The following is a 25,390-nucleotide window of genomic DNA, read 5'->3' as shown; positions in this document are numbered from 1 at the left end:
TCAGTCAGAAGACTGAAAAACAGTTCCCATCCACATAATAATATAAAATAAAATGCCTTCTTAATAACAATAATGAACAAATGCCTCTACAATAACAAACAATTAAGGAAACTGAAATATTGGTTTGTGTTTTTCCTTTTACCCTCCTTTAAAGTTTTCCCAAATAAAATACACTAAAAGAAATGGGTATAAAGGGTTTCATTGAAAATCAACAAATGAATAGAATACAAAAATACAGCCTGCAGGCGTTAGGCTATTGTAAGGCAAGCCAGCTGTTGCACAAATAGCACCTAATCGTCCCAGTGCAGGTAACCCAATTGGTTGGCACTTAACTTGTTTCCCCAACTAGGAGTCAACACTCTCAACAAACAAAACACAAAGATCACAGAATCCCAAAAGGGCCCAAAACAGACCAGAGTTTCTGGTAAAGCTGATAACACATGTTGCATTGAGTGAAGGAGAGATCAGAATGACACTGGAGGTGCAGTTTCCCTCCTCTTTTAAGCCCTACAGAAAGGGCGTCGTTACACCCTGATTGGCCAAGAGGGGAATGCACCAAGCTGCTCTCAACTATCATTTAAGAGCCAGTCCCCACACCCTGCGCAACAGGTGAACTGAATAACCCTCTAATCACTCAGCAACTCAACCAAAAAAACACCAGGGAAAAGGGAAACAACAGCAAGCACCAGAGAATTGGCAGCTGCCACAAGCTAGTGACATTCCTTAGTTTAGTTTAGTTTAGCTTAAAAAACGCTGAGTGTGACCATAACTCAGGTAGAGACAAATAAATGAACAAGACAAAATAAATGTAGTTGAACTTTACTGAGCGATATCAAGAAGCTGGATGACTGGAGGTACGAACGCTCTGCTCTCTGTGGAGGCTGTTAGGAAGACGTTTAGACGTCGCCATCTTGTTTTTTTTCTTCTTCTTCTCCTTCTTCTTCTTCTCCTTCTTCTTCTTCTTCTTCTCCTCCTTCTTCTTCTTCTTCTTCTCCTCCTTCTTCTTCTCCTTCTTCTTCTTCTTCTTCTTCTTCTTCTTCTTCTTCTTCTCCTTCTTCTTCTTCTTCTTCTCCTCCTTCTTCTCCTTCTTCTTCTTCTTCTCCTTCATCTTCTTCTTCTTCTTCTTCTTCTTCTCCTTCTTCTTCTTCTTCTTCTTCTCCTTCTTCTTCTTCTTCTCCTTCTTCTTCTTCTTCTTCTTCTTCTTCTTCTCCTTCTTCATCTTCTTCTCCTCCTTCATCTTCATCTTCTTCTTCTTCTTCTTCTCCTTCTTCTTCATCTTCTTCTTCTTCTTCTTCTTCTTCTTCTTCTCCTTCTTCTTCTTCATCTTCATCTTCTTCTTCTTCTTCATCTTCTTCTTCTTCTCCTTCTCCTTCTTCATCTTCTTCTTCTTCTTGCTTATTATGTTTGAGACGAATAATGAATCTATAATCAACTTATAATGTGATAACTGATTATTTGAGTTAATAAATAATGGAAACAAATTTAGATTTAGTATTTTTTATACCTTTATTCTACAGTCTTCTCATTCGATGGCAATAAAAAAACAGAAAACATCACAACTAGTTAATTATTTATGCTTTTCTCAATGCCAGTAAAAAAACCTTCTCAGCTCTGCAAAGAAACACAAAGTGAAACCAATCAAATCAGATTTTAAAAACTTTATTGCTTCACAGTAGAGGACAGGAGCTGAAACAGACTCCATTAAAGACAAACATGCACAGTTAGCACCGCCAATAAAACATTCATATAAAACAAAACAATATTTATTATTATTATGTATTTCATTTATATTTAATATATTTATTATACATTATAAAGCTTATTCAGGACATTGAAGGCCAATGCAACACTTTATAATAACCATCATTTATAAATAGTAAATTAATAGTTCATTAAACTTAGTTAATAGTTATGTTTTTACTAACTAATATTTATTATTAGTTATTTTACCAGTAGTTTGTGTAATATGAAATAATTCATTTTTTATTATATGTTGTATTATAGCGGATAAGAGACGATAACAATTACATTCTGATTAGTAAACTATTTATTATCAGTATTTATTAATGATTACTAAATGACTTGTAAACTTTTAAGAAATCATTTGTAAAACATCTAAAAAGCATTACGTAGACAGACGGACCAGTTATTAACCATTAACAAAGTATTAACTATTTATTTATAGAATGTTTATAGCTTTACAAACTATTTATTAACCATTAAAGTGTTACAAATATCTGTCTGTTTAATGTTTATAGATGTTTTACAAACAATTTCTTTTTGTAATCATTAACAAATGCTTATATATTAAATATATAAAATGGCATAATGTGTGCAACAATAAACTGTCAACTGTTAAAATGATAGCATTACTAATAATAATTATTATTATAATTATTAATTATAATTTTATGGTTTGTTAACAGTAAAATAATTATCAATTTACCATTTATAAATTATGGTTATTATAAAGTGTCACCAAATAAAATCTTAGAAAAACAAACAACGTGAGAACAATACAATATTCACCATTCTTTACAATATATTAACGAAACTTTAACGGAAAAATAGATTGTGATGACTGAGGCGGGATAATGCAGCCATTTCTTTTATTGCAATATATATTTATATAATATACGTAAGGGATAATTCTGTCGTAGATATGCATAAAGTGCATAAAAGTATAATTTAATCTCTAAATATAACGGTATGCATCGTTGTTGTGGTTTTACATCTAATGTTTAACAAACCAAATAACTGATGAATATAAAAAATAAAATCTATAACAATATATATATATATATATATATATATATATATATATATAACTTTTAATGCTGTTTTAGATATGAACTTTCTGTATAATAGTATAATTTAATCTCTAAATATAACGGTATACTTCATGGTTGTTGTGATTTTACAGCTAATTTTTAACAAACCAAACTGATCAACAACATGACAAATATAAAAAGAAAGAAAAAATCTAAATCAGCTATTTCTTTTATTGTAATATATCTATAATATAATATATATATATAAGTTTTAATTCTGTTGTGGATATGCATGTACATTAGCTGTACCAATGTAAACTAACCAATTCAGACATGATTACAATTTGTTGATTGATTTTCATTTCCGGAGTTGAAACAACCTTCATCACATGAAGTGCTGCTGATGTCCAACTTGTAGGAGAGATTTCTCACCTCACGACTGGAATAATGAGGTCTGAGGTTTCCCATCTAGAGGTCACTCCACAGGGGTTCATTCCTCTAGACGGCATCATAACCTTTGGAATATATTGCCATCATTTGGTGAATGATTGATGAAGAGCACAGCCTGGTGTAACATGAACAATGAGACATGAACTTACTGTAACAGTCAGGCTGGAGTCTAGAAACACGGAGGGATATCCTTACTGCTCGTCCTCACGCACACAAGTCTGAAATCACATTTAAAGATCAGTACACGGGATGTCTGCTCTGCAGGTAAACTCTTTTTTACTCACAAATCTACCAGTTCATCACACGGACTGTATATGAGAAGTGGACGTAGTCACCGTGACGTCACCCATTGGTTTGTGGACTAGAGTTTTTTGGGGTTTTTTTTGGCCGTCACTGTATTGGTTTTTGGTCATCAGCGTATTGGTTTTTGGCCATCGCCATCTTGGTTTTTGGCCATCACCATCTTGGTTTTTGGCCATCATCATCTTGGTTTTTGGCCATTGTCATCTTGGTTTTTGGCCATCATCATCTTGGTTTTTGGCCATTATCATCTTGGTTTTTGGCCATTATCATCTTGGTTTTTGGCCATCACTGTATTGGTTTTTGGTCATCAGCGTATTAGTTTTTGGCCATCACCATCTTGGTTTTTGGCCATCACCATCTTGGTTTTTGGCCATCATCATCTTGGTTTTTGGCCATCATCATCTTGGTTTTTGGCCATCATCATCTTGGTTTTTGGCCATCATCATCTTGGTTTTTGGCCATTATCATCTTGGTTTTTGGCCATCATCATCTTGGTTTTTGGCCATTACTATTTTGGTTTTTGGCCATCACCATCTTGTTTTTTCGTAACCACAAGTGACACGAGCGGTGGAGCTAAGTACAACCGAATGCTGAATAAGACATATTCAGGCGACCAAAAAGGTTATAATTGACTTTGATGAAGTGAAAACACACTGTGAAAGGGTTAGAGTTCTACGATGAAAACACGGACAACTCCCAGACCGGACAATGCTGTGGTGGCGACCTGTCAATCACAAGGAAGGGCCGCCCTGAAGCATGACTGTATGCTATATATACAACAATTCTGCTTTTGAATCGTATTCACTGTGCAGTGTTTTGTGTTATCTTTTGACAGTAAACAGCCAGCAGATGACACTCTTACCCTTTATCCTCCAAAAATGTCCGACTTGCTGTCGGTGACGTCACATTCCCTACTGTTGTTTTTTTAGGTGTTATTTTTGAACGTCGGACAGAGCCAGGCTAGCTGTTTCCCCCTGCTTCCAGTCTTTATGCTAAGCTAAGCTAACTGCCTCCTTACCCTAGCTTTACATTTAGCGTACAGACATGAGAAACTCTCCGTCAAACAATGTCGTTAATGAAAAGCTTTCAACACATTTATAGAAGTGACCTTACTTTGTGACCGAAGGTTCCAGGTTGAGGTTGAAATCGATCAGCTGTTGATTCTGTTTCATCAGCAGGTAAATGGCTGTTGGAAACTCCACTCGGCTGGTCTTTTTGTCATCACTGAAATAGTAAAAAAGAAGAGTCATAAAGTCAGGGAACTGACTCAGTGATGTCCAGTATAAAGATATATCCATCTAAAGTTTGTTAACATTTAGTAAAATTAGCTACCATGAGCTACTGGTCATACCAGACCAAGAAAGGCAGCAAAACCCCTGAGTGCACTGTATTTTAACATGCTCGTCCCCTAGTAACTATTATAACCAATTATTACCCGGCTGTGTTGAATACTCGATTAGGATTGGTCAAGCATGGCATTCTACGGTCTGTTATTTCTTTATAACAGGACACTTTAGGACACTTTTTTTGGACATTTCTCTGACTTTTTTCTGACTTTTTTTCTTAAAATTTTCTGACATTTTTTTTTTACTTTTTTCTGACTTTTTCAAAACAATTCAGACATTTCTGGGATTTTTTTTTTTTTTAACTTTTTTTCTGATTTAATTTTTAAAAAATAATTTACTTTTATTTATTGGACATATTTGGACATTTTTAGGAGACTATTTTTTGGACATTTCTGACATATTTTCTGAAAATGTTCTGACATTTTTCTGACTTTTTTAAAAACATTTTTTTCGGACCTTTTCAGATATTTTTTGGTGATGGTGATTTTTTTTTTAAATTTTTAGAAACATTTCAGACATTTTCAAAAAAAATTCTGACATTTAAAAAAAAAAATTCTGACATTTTCAAAAGATTTCAGATTTCTCTGAATTTTTTCAGACATTTTTCTGAAAGTTTACGGAAATTATTCTGACTTTAACTTTTTTTTCGGATCTTTTTTTAAAGTGCTATCTTATCTTATCGTATTATGTGTGTCTGTCACGTCTGTGTAAAATGTGTCTCACTGTGCAGGCCGGTGTCGGAGGCTGAAGATGATCCTGGAGCAGCTGGAGGCCACAGACTTTGCCGTCCGCTTGACCTTCCGTTCATCACAGAGCCTCATGTTGAGTTTCACACCAACAAACCTGAATGAGAGTCACAAACACAAACAGAGGTGTGTCAGTAACCAGTAAGTGGTTCAGGGGTGGAGGAAGTAAAAGTGGCAATACCACAATTTAGAAATACTTTCCACTGTCAGTGCTGGCTGTCTATAACAAGTCTATAACAGCAGCAACCTGCACATGCAGCTGCAGCAAAAGGTGCTAATTTCTAAAATAAAAGAGACATTGAGGTGTTATTTCTGACAGAAATGTTTGTCCTATTTACTCCAGGAGAGAAGACGTCATTACCTGTTTGCATTTGACCCCAAAGACAGATCAGAAATCAATAAAGAGTTTTCAAAAACAGCCCTTTTCTTTAAGAGTAGTTGTCTGTAGATCCGTCAGTACAACACACACTGCACATAAAAACATTCATCTCAACTCTGCTGTACTTTGAGCCTCTGGCCTCAAGTTTCTAAAAATAAAGTCAGAGGACATTTATTTCCTTCTTGCAGGATGTCGTCATATAAACACTCATTAACCATTTAAACACACAGAGGATTCCAGGAAGTTTCATATTAACTGGACCAACAGATTTCCTATTCAAGTGATGCATTCAGGTGGAAACTGAAAGAAGCAGCTTCTTGTTAAGTGAGCACATTTTAATGGGAATATAATGGCTTCCTACTGTTTATATTATAGGGTTGATTTTAAAGTTCTATTACTTACTTTTAAGGACCGGCCCCAGAATGTTTATCATAGATCTGATCATAGTCTTAGATCCTCAAATCGGGGGGCACACATCAGACCGGCACATACGGGTACTTCGCAAAAAGTCAAGGCCACGCCCCCTTTTGGGGGAAAGAAAACCCAAAGATCTCATAGACTTCAATGTAATTTAACATATGTTTGGATAATAATTTTAACAAGTTCGTATCCATTCATCTCGTTATACAAACGTTTGTTTTATACACGTCTAATAATTATCTTGTGCCTGAGGAAACTTTTTTTTCGGACATTTTTTGAAAAATGTTCAGACATTTTTCGGCTTCTTTTTTAACGTTTGTCCTGATACTTTTTTGCCTTCTTTTTTGCCTTTTTTTTTAACTTTTTTTCTGATATTTTTTAAACATTTTTTATTTTTGTTTTACTTTTTTTGTTTTACCAATTTTTGGACAATTTTCAGACATTTTATCATACTTTTTTTCTGATATTTTTTTTAATTTTTTAAATTAACTTCAGATTTTTTTAAAGCCATTTCTTTGATTTTTTTCTAAAAAATCTTTGGTCATTTTTCAGACTTTGTTCTGACATTTTTTGATTCTTCTGCAATATTTTAAATCAATGCATTGGGATTTTCTTCGCACACATTTGTAATGCAAAGAAAAAGGTAATGCCTGCACACTACTCCATGCAACAATATAAAAAAAAAAAGACCTGACGAAGATCCAAGCAGGATCAAAACGTAGTCAATAAAAACCCAGCGTTGGCGACACCTTAATAAATGAAGGTTGATCGCCGCCATGTCTCTTCAGTCTTCCCCCGTCCAACACAGTGACGTTAGTCTGAGTGTTGTCTGTAAATAACCAACGTGTTAATGACCAACTGTTTGATCTACAGGCTGAGATTTAGTTGCAGACGACAGTCTGATGCTGCTTTAACGTTAATGTATGACTGTATTACTCAAGCTAACGCTAGCTAGCCATGCTGGTCACTGTCACCAGCATCATTGAGCCTTTTAGCACACTGACAGTGAATATGCATGACCTTTACAGCCTCGTTGTGTTTATACTTGCGCTCATGTGACCGTGGTGTAGTTCGTTTATAGCCTAACGTTAGCTGGTGATTGCATTCACACTTCAAAAATCATAAAAGTGGTGTTCATTTGTGGAGATTATCTTACTGAACAAAACGTGTAAGTATCATAAACTTTTGTTTGTTTGCCACAGAGCTGATTTTCTGCATTAATCCAAAACCCAATGGAACAATCCCATTGGCTGTTAGTGGAGGGAACCAGGGAGATGCTAAAATCCTGGTTGGCCTACAAAAATACATCATCCCTGCAGCGCTCTATAATGCATGTTTATGTATGCATACATGTGCATATGAGTTATAATGTGCTTTAATTCTAGTCTGAGTAATATTTTATTAAAGGCACTTTCTTCTTGTATTTATCCTTTTTTTTATGTTGCCCTTTGAGTCTTTTGCCTTTCTTATAAAGCACTTTGAATGTCCTTGTTGTTGAAAAGTCGGTCAAAAAACACTTCACATAGTTTCCATTCCAACACATCTTGTGCACACACCTATTTTCCAAACGTGCAAGAGGAACCTAAAGACTTCAGGTGTCATAGTTGCTTTATGAAAGTCTTTTGCACAAAACGGTAACGAAGAGTAACAGTAACGCTGTCGTTTTATTGGAGAAGTTATGAATGCATTGCATGAATAAATTGGTTTAGCAAGAAAATCCCACTGAAATAATAAATGAACTCTCAATGCAACAGGTGCAGCAGCCCCTCACTGAATGTCAGCTTTGGTTCCTTCCCAACAACAAGCATTTCAACCTAAAGATCCTCCGAGTGAACTGGATCATAGCAGCTTCATCAACACTCACCTTCTGCTGCAGTTTGGACCCGAGCTTCTCCGTCATCTCACACTGAAATCAGAAACGTGCCCTCATTCAGCACTTTGCTCTTTTCAGCTCGACTGGATAAAAACCGGTTTGTCTTGACGCCACACCTGCAACCGATTTGATCGGAGAGCAGCATAGTGTACACAACCCGTCCCACTCGGGTCAGAAAGGTGAAGCTGGAAGTCACCTCTTCATCCTCCAACTGTCTCAACAAAAGGAGAGGACGTTATGTGTCATCATCACTTTCCCTCTTTCATAAGACTTTCATACCTTTCATGTATATTGTCGGACAGAACTGCTGCTGTTGCGTCACGATTCTGTCGTGGAACAAATAAACTGATGTGAACACTACGTCACATTAAAAGAGGACACCTTTAATATTTTGCTTAATTCAACTGTAGTCTAATTTAAGATTTTTTTAAAGACACTTCTCTGACTTTTTTCTGACGATTTTCAGATATTTTTAGGGAAATCTTCGGATATTTTTTTCAGATATTTTTCGGACTTTTTTTAAACCTTTTTTTCTGACCTTTTTCGGGTTTTTTTTGTTTGTTTTTACTTTTTTTCTGATATTTTTTAGACAATTTCTTTTTTTACCTTTTTTTGGGACAATTTTCAGACATTTTTGGTACTTTTTTTTATTTTTTTTAATTAACTTTGGATATTTTTTTAATACATTTCTTCTGACATTTTTCCTGAAAATTTTCAGACTTTTTTCAGACATTTTTCGGACTTTTAACTTTTTTTACTGTGATTATCTTTGCAAACATTTGTAATGCAAAGAAAAAGTTAACGCCTGCACACTACTATATGCCACAATATATATATAAAAAAAAGACCAGATCCAAGCAGGATCGAAACGTAATCAATAAAAACATTGTTGCATGGAGTAGTGTGCAGGCGTTACCTTTCTGTTCTGAAGCCTCGCACCAATAACACCACAGCATCACAATTACACTTAATTACACTCTTACACACTTCCATAATGACCTTTGGAATACTGTAACAATCACATCTTGCGTCATCGAACCACATTATGTAAGAGCTGTCATTTTCTCACACATGCTGCTTAATTGAAACGTAATCTAACTCTGACTTTCTTAAAGCCATTTCTCAAACTTTTTTCTGACATTTTTTTGGATATTTTGTAAAAACAATTGAGATATTTTAGAACACTTGTTTGGACATTTTTAAGACTTTTTTTCTGAATCAACTGTAATCTAACTTCTGACTTTTTTCTTAAAATGTTTGAACATTTTTCTGACTTTCTTTTTTCTTTTCTTTTTTTTTACTTTTTTCTGACTTTTAAAAAAAAATGTTTTAACTTTTTTGGGGAATTTTTTAGAAATTTTTCAGACAATTTTTTCGGACATATTTCAGACATTCTTCTGATGCTGTTGCATCATGATTCTTCTGCAATATTTTAAATCAATGCATTGTGATTTTCTTCGCACACATTTGTAATGCAAAGAAAAAGGTAACGCCTGCACACTTCTCCAAGCCACAATATTTAAAAAAAAGAAGACCTGAAGATCCAAGCAGGATCGAAACGTAGTCAATAAAAACATTGTGGCATGGAGTAGTGTGCAGGCGTTACCTTTCTGTTCTCAGCCTCACACCAATAAAACCATTACAGTTAGACTTAATTACACTTTAATGCTTCAGACTTCCACAATGGCCTTTGGAATACTGTCACAATCACATCTTGCATCATCAAACCACATTATGTAAGAGATGCTGTTGGTTGAACATTTCCTTGTAGCTAAAAATAAAAAGTTGGCCAACTTTTATTTTTCCTGAACATGACAGGAGGTATTGAGCTGCGTGTCATTTCGTGGAACAAATAAACTGGTTTAAACAATACATCACATTAAAAGAGGACATCTTTAATATGCTGCTTAATTCAAACATCATCTAACTGAAGACTTTTTAGACATTTCTCTGAATTTTTTCCGACTTTTTTTGTTAATTTTTTCTGACTTTCTTTGGACATTTTAGAACAATTTTTTCTGACATTTTTCTGACTTTTTAAAAAACTTTTTTTCTGACATTTTCTCGGAATATTTTGACATTTTTCTGACTTTTTTTCTGACTCAACCTAACTGAGTTTTTTTTTTAAAGACATTTCTGACTTCTGACAATTTTCAGAAATTTTATGGTCAATTTTTGAAAAAATTCTAAATTGACTGGAATTTTTTAAAGACATATCTCTGATTTTTTTCCTGACATCTTTTCTGAAAAATTTCGGCCATTTTCTTTAATTTTATTGTTTTTGATTTTCTTCGAAAACTTTCCAGACATTTTTCAAAACTTTTTTTCTGATATTTTTTGGATTTCTTTTTTCTGAATTTTTCTGACATTTAAAAAAAAATTATTTAAACTTTTTTTGGGATATTTTTCCGACATTTTTTGTAGTGTGATCTGTTTTACAAGAGGCTCTCTTTCTACAGCATTTCATAACAAACTATATCGAGTCCAAGTGAAATTATCGTTTTAAATGATTTTAGAGCAGAAAAAAAAGAGGCACTGAGCCGACAGCAAATCATCAAAGTTTATTTCCTGCACATTTAAAAGCAAATAACAGTAGAAGTTTGTATCTATGAATGACAGAAAAAAAAACATCAGCTCAGTCCTGTGTGGGTGAACGAGTGGCATCGACAAGCCTCGGCAGTGTATTCGGGTTTGGATCGTCTGCTGGAGGATCTGCAGGACCTTCAGAGTCCAACGTGCAGCTACAGTTCACGTCCAAACTCAGAACCACAAAGCTCTAAAAGACTAAACTCTGCAGAGGGAGTCAACGTCGTCCCCTAGTGGTCAAATCAAAAACAACAACAACACAGTGCACAACACCCCCCCACCCCCCTTCCCCAAGCCCAAATCTGTCACTCAAATAAATTAGCTCAGTAATTTTCGCTCTCATCCGTCAGCCAGTATTTACACCAGTGCTTCAGCCAGTGCTTCAACATTTTTTACAATCCAAAAGAAAAACAAACAAATACAAATCGGGTAAGTTGTGATTTTGAACGAGCTGCTTGAGGAGAGAAGCCAGAAGTAAAACACAATTTACAGACAGCGAAGTAGAAAACAGGCACACGGCGAGGGTTTGGAGATTTCACATCTTGCTGCTCTTTAAGAGGAGAAGCTGGTTCCACAACCTCTGGGGGTTTGAGTTCAGGGTGTCGGGGTTAAAGGGCACGCTCAACTCTCTCTGCTTCCTGTCCACAGACCTGATGAAGGAACCACCTGATCCACCTGCTAATGTCATATTCACCACCAGCTCCCAGCTCACATCACTGATTGACCTGCTGTTTTCTCAGTTAATCGCCGTCAGAAACATCAGAGCCCAAATCTTCAAATTACTCGTTTTCCGTCAGCGGTGAAGGAATCCCCCCTGCGGTGATGATGATCGGCTCAACGGCGTGCAAACTACTTCATTTATCCTGATTTCAGTGCTGTATAAATAAGCTTCATTGTTAGGTATATAGTTACTTTAGAAACGACAAAGATGACAGTTTTAAAACTAATTAAATACTTGATTATTGTGAAATGCAAAACTCGCTCCGGATGATTGTAGCTACATGTACGGTGTGACGGTTGGTCTTTGTGGAGTTTTACCCAAAAGTTGAACTTATTCAACTCTCGACGACCAGAAGGAAACACCATACGTGCAGCGCTGAGCGCAGAATAGACGCTCAGCGCCTCGTCACGCTGCTGCAGTTTGTAGCAGAGTGTAAATACGCTGCGTTCCCGTTGCAAAGAATTCAAAAAAGAAAAAGCAGTTGTGGCGGTTGCTTGCCATCTCCTGCAACTAACGGTTATTTCCCACCATCGAGTCAGCGGCGCTCCTCGTTCCTAAATGTGACGTTTAAATGTAAAACAAAACCCGGCAATGTCCGTCTGTTTGACGGTGGTTCAGCTGCAGATCTCACACGACTTCAACCACGTTAATGTGACCTGTACAATTTCCAAATATAAAATGTTCCCTAATGCCATCTGCAGGGTTGTGTTCTTGCACAAAGAGTCTGTAAGAGGTCGACGGCACTGAGTCCTGGCAGACCGTTTGAGCCGACCAGGATCAGATAGTTCCTACAGGATCTAAGCGGTGAAATGAGCGACGCAAATCAGGAGAGCAGACGCACTCTACCAAATCCAAAACGTGCAGAAACTATCTACAAAACTACATTTGTTACCGTCACGGTGGCTCCGTTACTCACCACAGAGGAGCTGCAACTAACGGCTACCAGAGTGGGAGGTAGCAAACTAAGAAAAACCAACGACCTTCAGAGAGAGAGATGTGCCCTTTAAACCCAACGCACCTGTTTTAGGATGATCCTTTCCACTTCTCTCCGTCATGTGACAGCTTCACTGTAACCGCTAAACAAAATGGGCTGTGTGTGTGTGTGTGTGTGTGTGTGTGTCTGTGTGTGTGTGAGACAGTTTTTAAGCTGAAAGTAGAGAGCCAGCCATCGCTGTGCTTGGCACTGGTTAAAGTTCCTCAGTAGAGAGGGCAGAGTGCGCTCAGCGTGGCGCTCACAGCCTCCTCCTCCTCCTCTTCCTCCTGCGTAGACCGGTGGTTGAAGTTTTGCCGCCGTGGTCGTCACGGCGCCCGTCACTCGTCCGAGCCGGCCGAGCGTTTCTGGCTCCTTTTGCGAGGAGATCTTTTGGGAGACGCTTTGTCTGGAGAAGAAGAAGAAGCAGAAACGCTGAGTAAGATAACACAGTTAGTAAGAAACACATCTGACCTCTGAGCTTTCTTGGAGTTAATAGAGGTGGAGAAATACATCGATACAGAACCGTATGGCGATATTTAGCGTGACAATATTGTATCAATACACGGACGTCAAGTATTGATCTTTTATTATATAAACTATTAACCTCTTAACAATCCGACGGCCGCTATTCTGTCTGTCAGAGGTTTTAGCTGCTCAGTTTTAGAGCTAGAGTGAAGATACTGATATAGTAAACTAGAGAACCTGATGATCCATCAGCTCGTCGAGAAGAACGTTAAATAACGCTCCAAAGTTACACTCAATTTTGGGGAGGAAAAACTGGTCACTGGCCATTTTCAAAGAGGTCCCTTGACCTCTGACCTCCAGATATGTGAATGAAAACTGTGAGATGAGAGTGAAAACTGTATCTTATTAGATAAAACAGATTTTTTTTTTTTTACTTTTTCTGATATTTTTTACTTTTTATTTATTTCGGATTTTTTTAAAAACATCTCTCACTTTTTTCAGTTTTCGAAATTTATTTCAGAAATTTGTCGGACTTTAACTTTTTTTTCAGACCTTTTCCGAACAATTTTCAGACATTTTTGGGATTTCTTTTATATAACTTTTTTCTGATATTTTTTTTCCTTTTTAATTACTTCAGATTTTTTTAAAGACATTTTTTGACAAATTTCAGACTTTTTTTTTTTTTTACCTTTCTGTTTGTTTTGTTTTTTTTACTTTTTCTGACATTTTGTTCTTTTTTTTTTAATTAACTTCAAATTTTTAAAGACATTTTTTTCTGAAATTTCTTTAGACATTTTTCGACAAATTTCAGACTTTCTTTTTATTTTTTAACTTTTTTTCTGAATTTTTTTTTTTTTTTTAACTTTTTCTGACTTTTTTTTAAGTTGAAAAAAGGTAATAAGGTGTATATCTTATCGCAATACTCAGCACATCGCACAATGTTTAAAATCGCAATAAGATCGTATCGTGAGACCCCCTAGGAATTAGGTTAAAGGATGGGTTCACAATTTTTCAACTTTATCTTACTTAAAAAAATAGTCAGGTGTCTCTATAAATACGGACACAGGTTTAGATTGCTGTTGTAATAATAAAAATAATAATAATAATAATGTCTCCTGTTCATACTGGCCCTGAGGAGATCCTTCATGAGCTTTCAATCTAAGTGATCTCCAGTCCTTCCATGCAAGAATGTGTTTATCTGCAGCTAATGGGACGCCGAATTCACACCAGGCAGCGGCAAACTGCGGCTCGCTGCAATAATTAGATTTTTCTGCAGCCGGGATGCGTGTTCATGTGTTTCAGGCATGAACACATCAACATGTCTCAGGAGCCGTTTACTGGCCGCACTTTGCCGCTGCTCTGGTGTGAATTTGGCGTTAGTCGGACAAATGGAGTGGACGGATATCCTTCCAAGTTACGGTCTTTTCAGTACAAAGTTCCCTCTCTGTGTTAATATTCCTCCTCTGCAGCTCAGCAGAGAAACACCGTCAACAGACACACAAACAACATTTCACAAACACATGCAGCTGATTTCACTGAGCCACTTTCTGGTGTGACCGGACCATCAGAGAGATTCAACAAAACAAAACCTCCAGAAGAATCCGACTCAGTCCACAGCTGAGCAGCGGCTTTAAAGCACATGTTAAAGCTCTTTACTGTTACTCGGTTTGTGTTACAGTTCAGATGCTCTGAATGCTTTCTCTCAAACTGAAGCAGATTTGTTGAAGTCATTACTCGACTGATTTCACGTTGTGTTGAAATGTCAGTATATTCTCATTAGGGATGCACCGGTACCTTTTTATCAGACCGAGTACAAGTACTTACATTTGGGTACTCTCCGGTACATCCCTAATTGTCATTGATAGATCAGAGCATCTGCACCTTTAAGGAGACACTCCAACATCAGCACCACATTTAGATTTTAGTCAACTTAAAGACACACTCACACACACACACACACAGGACATAAAGCAGACCTCACCTCTGCGACTCTGCACTGAAGACGCAGGGAAACATGACAGCGAGGAAGGCAGAGAGAGAAAAACAGAAAAGAGTGAGTGACCCTCATGCACAAGTGGAGGTTAAAGGTCAAACAGGAGCAGGTGAAGCAGGAAGAGAACCGAACACATCGGCTGATTCTGTGAGGAGAGAAACATCCCGAGTGTCTGAGCGCCAACGTCCAGCTCTGTCAGGAGGGACGCCATTTCAATCAGTACGTCACCTTTTCTGGTAAAAAGCTTTATACAATATATTCTTCTGTTCGGCTCCAAACTGAAAACACTTTATTACAAATTACAACTTGTTGTGTTTGAATCTACTTTATGTTGAACTGCCTGTTCAATGCATCAAAATATACACGTGCATACTGTTTGTTTACCGTTTTGATTTTCTGACAGTTTATTATGATTTTGATGTTTTCTGGCTGCAGACACTCAAATCAAGTGAGTGCAACATCTGAGTTTCAGACCAAATACCAAATAAATACCACAAATTTTAACCACTTTGTGCATTCATATTCATGTGCCAAAACACTCCGATGCATCAGTATCTACATACAAATATGGTCTGAAGATAGATCAGGAAATATATATGCAGCCCTCGAGGTCAATAATAGAGGATTGTCTTGTGTACACAAGATGAAATAAAGCTCCGTAAATATCTGATGGAAATGAGGATCAGAGCAGACATTCACCGCCTGCTTTCCATAATTTACATTTTGTATAATCTACAATAAAAATACACAATTTTGTAGTTTCTGAAGTAATAAAAAGTTTAAAAAATTCCGAAAAAAGTTATAAAAATGTCTAAAACAGATCAGAAAAAAAAAAAAAAATTATATATATATATATATATATATATATATATATATATATATATATATTAAAAAAATCGAAAATGTCTGAATTTTTTTCGAAAAAATGTCTGAACATTTTTCGGAAAAAAGTCTGAATTTTCAGCAAAATTTTTAGAGAAATGTTAAAAAAAAAAAAAATCTGAAGTAAAAAAAAAGTCTAAAAAATATCAGAAAAAAAGTAAAAAAAAAAAAAAAAACATCCTCAAATTGTCTGTAATTTTTTTTTTTTTTAAATGTACAAAAGATGTAAAAAAAAAAAAATCTGAATTTTCCGAAAAAAAAGTCGGTTTGTATCTAATAAGATACAGATTTCACTCTACTGAGGTTCAATATGCAGACCTACCAGCTGGAAAGACTTCTTCACTACCACCAGACATTTAAAGACCGTTATAAAACCCCCCTCCGGTGTATTTCTATGATATTTCATATATATTGGAGTCATTTCCTGACTAAGTTGATTAAACACACTGTTGGTTTTTCTGACAAATAACCTAATTTTGTGCTCAAAGTTTAAAAAAAGAAGGTTGTTGCTAAAACAGGAATTTGATGTTTGACTATAGTAGAAGCTGCAGGTCAAAGGTCATCCTCCAAGCTTGCGCCTAAAAAAGGTGCAGAGAGCATAAGCTGCTGTGTGTGTGCTGACGAGTGAGTGAGTGAGTGCAGGATGTGACCTACTGATCTGGTTGAGTGTTTCCTGAGGGATCCAGCTCAGGTCGACGTCATTGTGGCTCGAAGTTCCCATTTCCACCTTCGCAGCTGGACGCCTCCTCTGTACACAAACACACACACACACACACACAAACACACAGTAAGAGACCTGCCGGGGAAATGCAACGTTGCTGCTGTTGATGCAACCCCTCCTCCATGTTTACCTGCTGTCACGGTGGTTAACTCTGACTAGTTGTTGATTTACTGATTGGTCTGACACTAATACAGCAGCGTTTTTTTTTTTGTTTTGTTTTTTTAATACCTTCCTGGACTCCATCAGCTGGTGAAGGCCAACGACGACCAGCAGCCCGAGGCCTGACAGGAAGACGTACATGAAGATCCTGGGAGAGCCGGAGGGAAGAGGAACGAGTTAAAGGAAGGCTGAGGAGGTAAAACGGTAAAAGATCAAAAAGTGATGCAAACACTTACGTCTCTCCGTCTAGTCCGTCCTCTCTCTCTGTGATGGTGACGGTCTGGTTGAACACGGCGTCCTGGAACATGTTTCCCTGCAGACAGGAAGAGTGTTATTTTGTTTCTGTCGGGTTTGAACGACGATATGTTCCGCTGCTCCAACAGCTGATCTACCTGCTGAAACTACGAGGAGCGCGGCGCCGCTTGCACACGCACGCAGGAAGGAACTATCTGATCAAAGAATGGCATGAATTACTATTAGCCTTCGTTGGCAGGTGGCGTTTGTAATCCACAGTAAAATAATTGTATAATAATGAAGCAGTCCTCTGACAGCAGAAACACTCAGACACGTCACACCTCCATTTATCAAGTATTAGTAGAAACTACTATCTCCTTACATTGCTGTCCTTGTAGTTGAGGTTGATGACGAGTCCGAACGGCCGGCCTCCCATCGGCTCTGCGGGGATGAAGGAGTACTCAAAGGTGGCCTGTCTGCCGCCGGGAACCACGATGCCGAGCTGGAGCGCCGTGAAGTTCTGGATGTAGAACTGGTAATCCTGACGGGAGCAGAACAGGAAGTTAGAACTCATCCATCGTGTTACTCTGAGGAGCTCTTGAAGGACGAGGTACCTGCGGGTAACGGAAGGACGCGTCCAGAGACTCCACGATGAAGTTCTCCGATCCCTTGTTGGAGAAGCCCATCAGGAACTTGACGATGTTGTTGGCGGGGAAGTCTGGAGAGGAAACAGGAAGAGTTCAATCTGCTGTCTAAAATATGATCTGACTTCACTGGTCTGAACTTTCAGAGGGCCGAACACTTACACTTACCATCTCCTTTTACAAAGAGGATGGTGGTGTCAGCGTTGGGGGAAGCCTTCACCTCTCCAACCAACGCTTCTTCCTCTTCATCTTCTTTTTCTTCCGTCTAGACAGACAAGTTTAATATCGGTAAGTATCGATCCGAGCTTCATCTGAGGTTACATCCTCACAGTGAGTTCACAACAATGCAAAATTTGTGAGTTGAAATATTTCAACTCGAGCGAGAAATTTGCGTGACTGTGTCTCGAAAGCCTCTCAGCGCTGAGTTTCTCCTCCTGTCGTCACTGACGTCCTGACGTTGTTGAACCAGAAATGGAGGATAAATAAATCTTGTATGTGTCTGTGGTCACCCAGAGCTACGACTGTACATCATATCTGTACAGAGAGCGGACCAAACTCTGCGTAGAAACCACAGACTGTCTCTGGTAGAAACAACAACGTCTCTAGATGACTTTAAGTTGAGTGTTGATGGAGCAGCTGAATAACAAGCATTTTAAAAGTTGTTTGCTTGTCGTCATGGTAACAGACCTGACAAAGCATGGATTCAGACTTTTTACTAATCAGCATCATTATGTTGTTATTTCGGCATCCTTTTGATTTGTTTATTGATATTAAATCACAGAACAGTCTGCGACGTGTGGCTGCTAGATGCAGTCAGCGCAACGGCACTGTATGTGAATACAGCTCGCCGCCAGGTGATGTTATGAACCCAGACACGACGGCGTTTGGTTTTCTGACATATCTGGGACCTCCACAACATGTACAGAGCAGCAACAGTGGTTGGTGGCGGAAATAAAAGTTTTTGATATCTATGGAGACGAGCTCCTTCTCCTCTCCGGCGCGCCTAGAGCGAATGAACGCAAATATGTATGTGATGATGATATGTAATCAGAGTCACTCACCAGTTCCGCATTCTCGTCGTCTTCCACTTCCGCCTCGTCGTCCTCGTCTTCAGCCGTCACATCATCCACAACATCTTCATCCACATCCACAGCCTCAGCCTCGGCCTCCTCATCTTCAGTCAGATCCTGGGCACTCACCGTCGGCCCTGATACAGAACATTGTTAAAACTTTTTTTTAAAAATGCACTTTTATGTCATTTATTTACGACGGCGTATTAGGGCCATTGTAGGTAAAAAAATAAATACAAATTATGGAGCCAGGGAGGGGGGTCATAATCCGAGAAAAAAACTCAGAATTTCCAAGTCATAAATTTATGAGAAAATTCTGAGATGAAAACCTCACTATTTTTCATTACTACGGTTTTGCACTTAATTATTTTTCCGAGTATTTTTCTTGTAAATTTACGATTTTATAATCTCACAAATTTGTGGTTTTTTTTTCATAAATTTGCCACTTTAATCTCAGAGAATATCTGACTTTTTTTCAAGTAAAATTTACAACTTTATAATCTCACAAATTTGGAAGTTATTTTCTCGTTAATTTGACACTTTAATCTCAGAGAATATCAAAAGTTATATAAGTATACATATATATATATATATATATGTATATATATATATATATATATATATATATATATGTATATATATATATATATGTGTATGTGTATATATATACACACATATATATGTGTGTATATATATATATATATACACATACACATATATATATATGTGTATGTGTACACACACATATACATATATATATATATAAATAAATATATATATATATATATACATATACATACATACATATACATATGTATATATATACACATATATATATAGCGACAGTTAACAGAGCTACTTAGCATCACGGCTAACAAGCTAACAGGCTAACAGACTAACAAGCTAAGAGGCTAACAAGCTAACAGGCTAACAGGCCAACAGGCTAACAAGCTAAGAGGCTAACAAGCTAACAAGCTAAGAGGCTAACAAGCTAACAAGCTAAGAGGCTAACAAGCTAACAGGCTAACAGGCTAACAGGCCAACATGCTAACAAGCTAACAGGCTAACAAGCTAAGAAGCTAACAGGCCAACATGCTAACAAGCCAAGAGGCTAACAAGCTAAGAGGCTAACAGGCTAAGAGGCTAACAGGCTAAGAGGCTAACAAGCTAAGAGGCTAACAAGCTAAGAGGCTAACAGGCTAACAGACTAAGAGGCTAACAAGCTAAGAGGCTAACAAGCTAAGAGGCTAACAGGCTAAGAGGCTAACAAGCTAAGAGGCTAACAGGCTAAGAGGCTAACAAGCTAAGAGGCTAACAAGCTAAGAGGCTAACAAGCTAAGAGGCTAACAAGCTAACAGGCCAACATGCTAACAAGCTAACAGGCTAACAAGCTAACAGGCTAACATGCTAACAAGCTAACAGGCTAACAAGCTAAGAGGCTAACAGGCCAACATTCTAACACGCTAACAGGCTAACAAGCCAAGAGGCTAACAAGCTAAGAGGCTAACAAGCTAAGAGGCTAACAGGCTAACAGACTAAGAGGCTAACAAGCTAAGAGGCTAACAGGCTAAGAGGCTAACAGGCTAACAGACTAAGAGGCTAACAAGCTAACAGACTAAGAGGCTAACAGGCTAACAGGCTAACAGACTAAGAGGCTAACAAGCTAAGAGGCTAACAGGCTAACAGACTAAGAGGCTAACAAGCTAAGAGGCTAACAGGCTAACAGACTAAGAGGCTAACAAGCTAACAGGCTAACAAGCTAAAAAGCTAACAAGCTAACAGGCTAACAGACTAAGGACACGTCAGTGTAGCAGGATAAACTGACTCTGGTAAACGGTATAAACTGTATAAACTATATAAACTATATAAACGGTATAAACTGTATAAACTATATAAACTATATAAACTATATAAACTGTGTATCACATGTTGACAGTTGAACATTCAGACTAAGAGACTCCTTGCTGTAAACACTTCATCACATCCCAGAGAGACTGGATATCAGTCATCTGGTTAGCTGCTCACAGCTAACTGTGCTAGCACAGTTAGCTGGGCTAGCACAGTTAGCTGGGCTAGCACAGTTAGCTGGGCTAGCACAGTTAGCTGGGCTAGCACGCAGCTAGCTGCTTCCAGCTAGCTGCGTTAGCTGGGCTAGCACACAGCTAGCACAGTTAGCTGCGTTAGCTGGGCTAGCACACAGCTAGCACAGTTAGCTGCGTTAGCTGGGCTAGCACACAGCTAGCACATGGAGCATGGCCTTCCAGCAGCTAGCCGCATTAGCATGTTACAGCTAACTAGAGCAGTCCTGTTTCCTCCTGAAGCTGGAGGTGAACGGTCTCACCGGAGACTCACCTCTGATGAGCAGCGTCGCTGGGAGGACCAGCAGCGCCAGCAGCAGCAGCTTCGGGAGGAACTTCATCATTTAGAGCTGAAATCAGAGTCAGAGCGGTCAGAGTCAGTCACACAGCACAGCTTCACTACCGCGCATGCGCACAACACACCGACCACGAGGTGTTGCGGTGAAATCTGTCTCCCTTAACTCTGTCCTCCGCGGTTGTGGTTAGGTGTCGTTGAATGAATTAGCCAGCTAAGTTATTAATATTACGAGAATAAAGTCAGAAGTTTACGAGAAAAAAAGTCTTCTATCTTATGGTTATCTGAGAAGAAGACTTTCCGGGTTCAGGGGAAATTAAGAGGAAACACAAATCGATGGGGAAACAGATTTTGACGTAACACCGGAAATACAGGCTGCTGCTCAATTAACAAACTTTTACCAAAATGTATCATTTAAATTTGAATATATATATGTATATATATATATATACATATATATACATATATATGTATATCTATGTATATATATACAAACTACTTAACTGTTTAAAATATAAAGGGGAGTTCCTGCACTAAATTTCAAAATAAAAGACTAAACCGACTAATTGACAGATCTTTTATTAGTGTACAAATAATACCAGATATTCAAATAATATCTCTATATGTTTGTAAACACAATAAAACAGGCCATGTTTTCTAGTAGGTTTAAAAGGCTTGGGTTGAAACACGTAATATGAATTTAATTATTATTTGTTTTATTCTGTCTCTTAAATGTCCATAATTAGTTAGTTAATTAAAATAAATTAGATAAATTAATTAATTAATATACATATATATTAGTGTGTAGTAATTCTAATGTGTGATATATATCAATATGTGTACTAGGGATGTCAAAGTTAACGGATAATAATATAATAATAATAATAATAATATAATAATAATAATAATTATAATAACAATAATAATAATAACAATGATAATAATAATAATAATATTAACGTGTCATAGTCAAGTCAGCACACTGACACACTGACAGCTGTTGTTGCCTGTTGGGCTGCAGTTTGCCATGTTATGATGTGAGCATATTGTTTTATGCTAAATGCAGTACCTGTGAGGGTTTCTGGACAATATCTGTCATTGTTTTGTGTTGTTAATTGATTTACAATAATACATATATACATACATTTACATACAGTATATTTGTCCACTCCCATGTTGATAAGAGGATTAAATACTTGACAAATCTCCCTTTAAGGTACATTTTGAACAGATACAAAAATATGCAATTAATATGCAATTAAATATTGAATTAACTGACAGCCATAATGTGTACATATTCTGATTAACAGTGTCTAAGATTCTGAACGAGAAGAACCACACTTCTGTTGACAAATTATTTATTTTTATTTCTACCACATGAAACACACCGCACTTATCATATGGCAAACAAAACACAACTGAGTGATATATAATTTCAAATAATATGTAAATAAACTTAGTATAAACTGTGATGACCTACAGACTAAATCAAAAAACTTTACATTAGAAGCCAAAAAATGCGAGAAAATAAAAAGTATTTTATAAAAATGACACAAAAATGCCTCTTCAAAAAAAATCAACACATGTCAACATATGAATACTCAGTAAATTATATTCTATTGCATCTAGTATTTATGAAATCAAACATAGAAAAGATGCTCTCCAGCTAGAATGACAAATCATTGGCGGAGTTTTTATTCAATACGTGACCGGGATGCAATCCACACAGCAAGACAACGAAACCCTAAAAACACGACTTACTGGATACATACAGGTAAAATATATCTTTCCATAACATAGACAGGAGCCCGTGTATCAAAATAGTCTGCGACGTACAGAAATCTCAAGGCCTGACGTATTCACACAGTCTGTTCAGTGTCAAATCACCTGGACAGCACGTGTTTATTCAGATTAAAAACCAACAGAAAGACACAGTGTGTTAGTTAAGTCCTTTACAAACACAGAGGTTAGTGTTGCTGTTTAAAACCAAAGTGATTCTTCTGATTATATCAGTAAAAACAAAAAAAACTACACCTGAACATGAACTAAACTCAGGATAAATAAATGATTAAACATGAGAGATCTCTAAACTTTGTTTCTATTAATTTGTTATTGTCGACTTCTTTAATTCCTCCACTCATCCCTCCTTCCTTTGGTCGCATCATTCCCAAGAGAAAAGACTTTGACTTGTTACGTTGAATGAATTTATCCCTCTTTCCTCTCTATTACTCTTAATAACAGATCTTAATGTGTTTCCTTCCTCTGCTCCTCTCCACTTCTCCACCATCCTTAATAAAGGACGGGTCTGGTGTTATTCACTATGCTTCTTATTGTCAAAAAAATCCAATTAAAAACAAACAAATCCAACAGTATGTCGTCTTTCTCTCATGTTTTTTCTCCATCAAACAAACAGGAGGAAATAGTACGACGGAGCCTTAGGGCTTTCGAGAATAAAGTGATACTATTACGAGAAAAAAAAGTCGTAATATTGTGAGAATAAAGTCAGAAGTTTACAAGAAAAAAAGTCGTAATATTATGATAATAAAGAGAATAAAGTTATGACTTTATACTTGTAATATTACAACTTTTTTTCGTAAAGTTATGACTTTATTCTTGTAATATTACGAGTTTTGTTTCCGTAAAGTTATAACTTTACGCTCATTAAATTACGACTTTTTTTTCTCGTAATTTTGACTTTATTCTCGTAATATTAAGACTTTTTTCTCGTAAAGTTATGACTTTATACTTGCAACATTACAACTTTTTTTTCTTGAAATATTATACATTTATTCTTGAAGTCTCAGATTTCTTTTTCCCCTCAATGTGGCCCCTAATACTCCGTCGTAGAAACAGAGCATTTGTTGGGGACTATTTTCAGCGGCGGATTAATCCACGTGGTGCTCTAGTAAGTATTAGTGGCAGCAGGATGGTGTCAGAATAAACTCTGTAGTTTATGTGTGTGTTCATGGTGATGAAGGAACTAAGGCTGTAACTAATGGTTATTTTTATTGTTCTGTTGATTATTCAGTTGATGTCCCCTCCCAGTTCCTCAATGTCCAAGGCCACGTCTTTTTTTTAATGTGATTTATTGACAATAAGAAAAATATAGAATATCACCAGATCTTATTTTTAAACTTCCCAGCCCGACTGAATTGCTTTTGTTTTCACTTTATAAATAATTTTATTAATATTCTGCTTGAATTGCTGAAATAAATCTGAGTCAATAATCTGATATAGTTTGTTGCAGCAGGTCAATAAATAATTACAGATGCTTCTAATCTCTCGTAGCTTCTTTCTTCATGCATCCTTCTGCTCTTATTCCCTCCTCTAGTTGTAATAGTTGACATAAGTTGTCGACAGCATGCTAGATTCATACCTTCCTTCCTCTCTTTGTCCATCTCTCTCCTTCTTTACTTTCCTCTTTAAAGGGATGTTTCTCAGTTTGGCTGTATGAGGTTCTTCTGCATAGTCAGTGTATTACCTAGATGTAGATGGCGTTAGTAGAAACAGACAGGAGTACCAGAAAATGTTCTGCTGTGGACGGAGGCAGTAACTATAAACGGATTTTAGACACCTCCATCTGTGCTCTCACCAAAGCCACCAGACTCCATTCACAAAAACAGTAATTTTACCTCTCAGAACACGGGAGTTGCTGGTCTACCGCTGCCTCTATCTGTTAGTTGGTTTACTGTATGGCCCTGTTCACACCTGGCATTAACAAGCTGCCTGAGTGATCCGATCAGAAAGTGGACAGCTTTAAGTACGTCTGTTCACACCTGGCGTTAGAATGCGTCTCCAGATTGTCAGTAGTAATATCCTACATATTCGAGAATTCTGGTACATTGTATTAACATCAAAATAAAAGGATATTGTACCGGCGGTCCACGCGGACCTCCGTGCCGCCGACACTGCTGTCTTTGCCTGGAAACAGCGTCGTACAGAGCCGTTCAAAGAGCCAGGCGAGCTGTACAGTCGTACCGACAGAATACAGTAGAGCACAGAAGCCGTTTCCAGACAAGCGCTCGCGTCTTCCTGTCTGTTCACATGAGGAGCGCAGAGACCTCACGGATCCCAGCGGGACGTCAGTAGAGTAGGCGGTCCTTAATGTGGCCCAGGACACATTCACTACACACTGCTAAAAGAATGTGACTACATGTGACCCAGACCACCTCTGAATGTGGTCTGAAAGATCCGATCTCAATGCGTCTTGAGTGCGTTCACAGCTGTACTACTTAAAGCTGTCCACTCGTGATCCCATCACTGAGGACGCATGTTAGTACC

General features: G+C 37.4%; 1 protein-coding gene and 1 long non-coding RNA gene across 5 annotated transcripts; both read right to left on the bottom strand.

Moving 5' to 3' along the window:
* Positions 1-3,076: 3,076 nt before the first annotated feature.
* On the bottom strand, positions 3,077-8,365 carry LOC119480391. Its single transcript, XR_005204907.1, has 5 exons — positions 8,280-8,365; positions 5,594-5,713; positions 4,638-4,748; positions 3,371-3,439; positions 3,077-3,286 (listed from the first exon to the last, which is right to left on the bottom strand). It is a non-coding gene; the product is annotated as an uncharacterized LOC119480391 (long non-coding RNA).
* Positions 8,366-10,834: 2,469 nt separating this feature from the next.
* On the bottom strand, positions 10,835-21,308 carry ssr1 (signal sequence receptor, alpha). Of its 4 annotated transcripts, none has more exons than XM_037756544.1 (10): positions 21,089-21,308; positions 18,728-18,873; positions 17,835-17,931; positions 17,637-17,740; positions 17,405-17,563; positions 17,025-17,101; positions 16,858-16,936; positions 16,563-16,656; positions 15,015-15,029; positions 10,835-12,974 (listed from the first exon to the last, which is right to left on the bottom strand). In XM_037756544.1, the coding sequence occupies exons 1-10, from the start codon at positions 21,156-21,158 to the stop codon at positions 12,907-12,909; spliced, it is 909 nt and encodes a 302-aa protein (XP_037612472.1). In that variant the 5' UTR covers positions 21,159-21,308; the 3' UTR covers positions 10,835-12,906. The 4 variants fall into 4 exon arrangements, with proteins under 4 accessions (XP_037612472.1, XP_037612471.1, XP_037612474.1 ...); XM_037756543.1 differs by having other exon boundaries at positions 17,829-17,931; positions 21,089-21,305; XM_037756546.1 differs by lacking the exon at positions 15,015-15,029 and having other exon boundaries at positions 21,089-21,305.
* Between the last annotated feature and the right edge of the window lie 4,082 nt (positions 21,309-25,390).

The sequence above is a fragment of the Sebastes umbrosus genome, chromosome 21 (genome assembly GCF_015220745.1).
Source record: "Sebastes umbrosus isolate fSebUmb1 chromosome 21, fSebUmb1.pri, whole genome shotgun sequence".
NCBI classification, from domain to species: Eukaryota; Metazoa; Chordata; class Actinopteri; order Perciformes; family Sebastidae; genus Sebastes; species Sebastes umbrosus.
The sequence above is the reverse complement of the archived record's forward strand: the minus strand, read 5'-3'. Positions and strand labels throughout refer to the sequence as shown.